The sequence below is a fragment of the Bison bison genome, unplaced genomic scaffold, assembly GCF_000754665.1.
Source record: "Bison bison bison isolate TAMUID 2011002044 unplaced genomic scaffold, Bison_UMD1.0 scf7180017854919, whole genome shotgun sequence".
In the NCBI taxonomy this organism is placed as follows: domain Eukaryota; kingdom Metazoa; phylum Chordata; class Mammalia; order Artiodactyla; family Bovidae; genus Bison; species Bison bison.
The window spans coordinates 4,442-5,405 of record NW_011485492.1 but is presented as its reverse complement, the minus strand read 5'-3'; the positions used below and the strand labels follow the sequence as shown (position 1 = coordinate 5,405).

At 69.4% G+C, this 964-nt stretch overlaps 1 protein-coding gene across 1 annotated transcript in view; it reads left to right on the top strand.

Moving 5' to 3' along the window:
- LOC105001394 (phosphatidylinositol 4-kinase alpha-like) overlaps positions 1–964 on the top strand; it is a gene marked incomplete at both ends in the record, with an annotated part of 14,475 nt that overhangs the window by 9,078 nt on the left and 4,433 nt on the right. Inside the window, 4 exons of the mRNA XM_010857643.1 lie at positions 1–61; positions 207–520; positions 657–764; positions 852–951. Of these exons, the coding sequence (XP_010855945.1) occupies positions 1–61; positions 207–520; positions 657–764; positions 852–951 (583 nt within the window). The remainder of the gene's footprint in view (positions 62–206; positions 521–656; positions 765–851; positions 952–964) is intronic.

Here is a 964-nt window from a genome sequence, read left to right as displayed (position 1 = left end):
CCGGGGCTCCCAGCTGCACAAGTATTACATGAAGCGCCGGACGCTGCTGCTGTCACTGCTGGTGAGGCCCTGCGGGCCCGAGTGGGGCGGGCGCAGGGGCACAGCCATGTCCCCGTCTGTCCCGCTGCTGGTGAGGCCCCGCCAGGCCCGAGAGGAGTGGGCGGCGGGGGTGCAGAGGCACAGCCTTGTCCTTGTCCGTGCCCCAGGCCACCGAGATCGAGCGCCTCATCACCTGGTACAACCCGCTGTCCGCCCCGGAGCTGGAGCTGGACCAGGCGGGGGAGAGCAGCGTGGCCAACTGGAGGTCCAAGTACATCAGCCTGAGCGAGAAGCAGTGGAAGGACAACGTGAACCTCGCCTGGAGCATCTCGCCCCACCTGGCCGTGCAGCTGCCAGCCAGGTGCGCTCCAGCACCCGCCCGAGGCCAGCACCCCACAGCCCCAGGCCCGTCTTGTTCAACCAGGAAAGGGAACAGCTGCGGTGACTCCCAGGGGCGGCCTTGGGCAGCAGCGTCTGTGTTGTGAGCTCTCCCCGTGGCTCTGGCCGGCGGGAGCGGAGGGGGCTGAGTCCTTGCAGACCCCCACCCCATGTGCCTGTGTTCGGGGTGCCTGTCTTCCCCTGAGCCCACGCTGCCTGCTCAGTGCTTCCTCTCACAGGCTCCATGTCCACGCGGGGCAGGACCACGGCCTGACTGCTCACCCGCGTGCTCCCACCTGCTGTGGTGCCCTCTGGCCCCCGGGCTGCTTGGGGCCTGGCCAAGGGAGGTGCGATCCTTGAAAGGGGACGGGCAGACCCGTCCTGCCCCAGGGCCCTCTGTCCCGGGTCACCGCTGGTCACACCGAACCCGCCAGAAGCCAGGGTACTCAGACGCTGCTAGGCGCGGGCCGTGTCCCTCAGTCCCGGGCTCCCCGGCCCTGTCCTCAGCGTCTGCCCCCCCCACCCTCTGCACCCGTAGGGTCAAGAA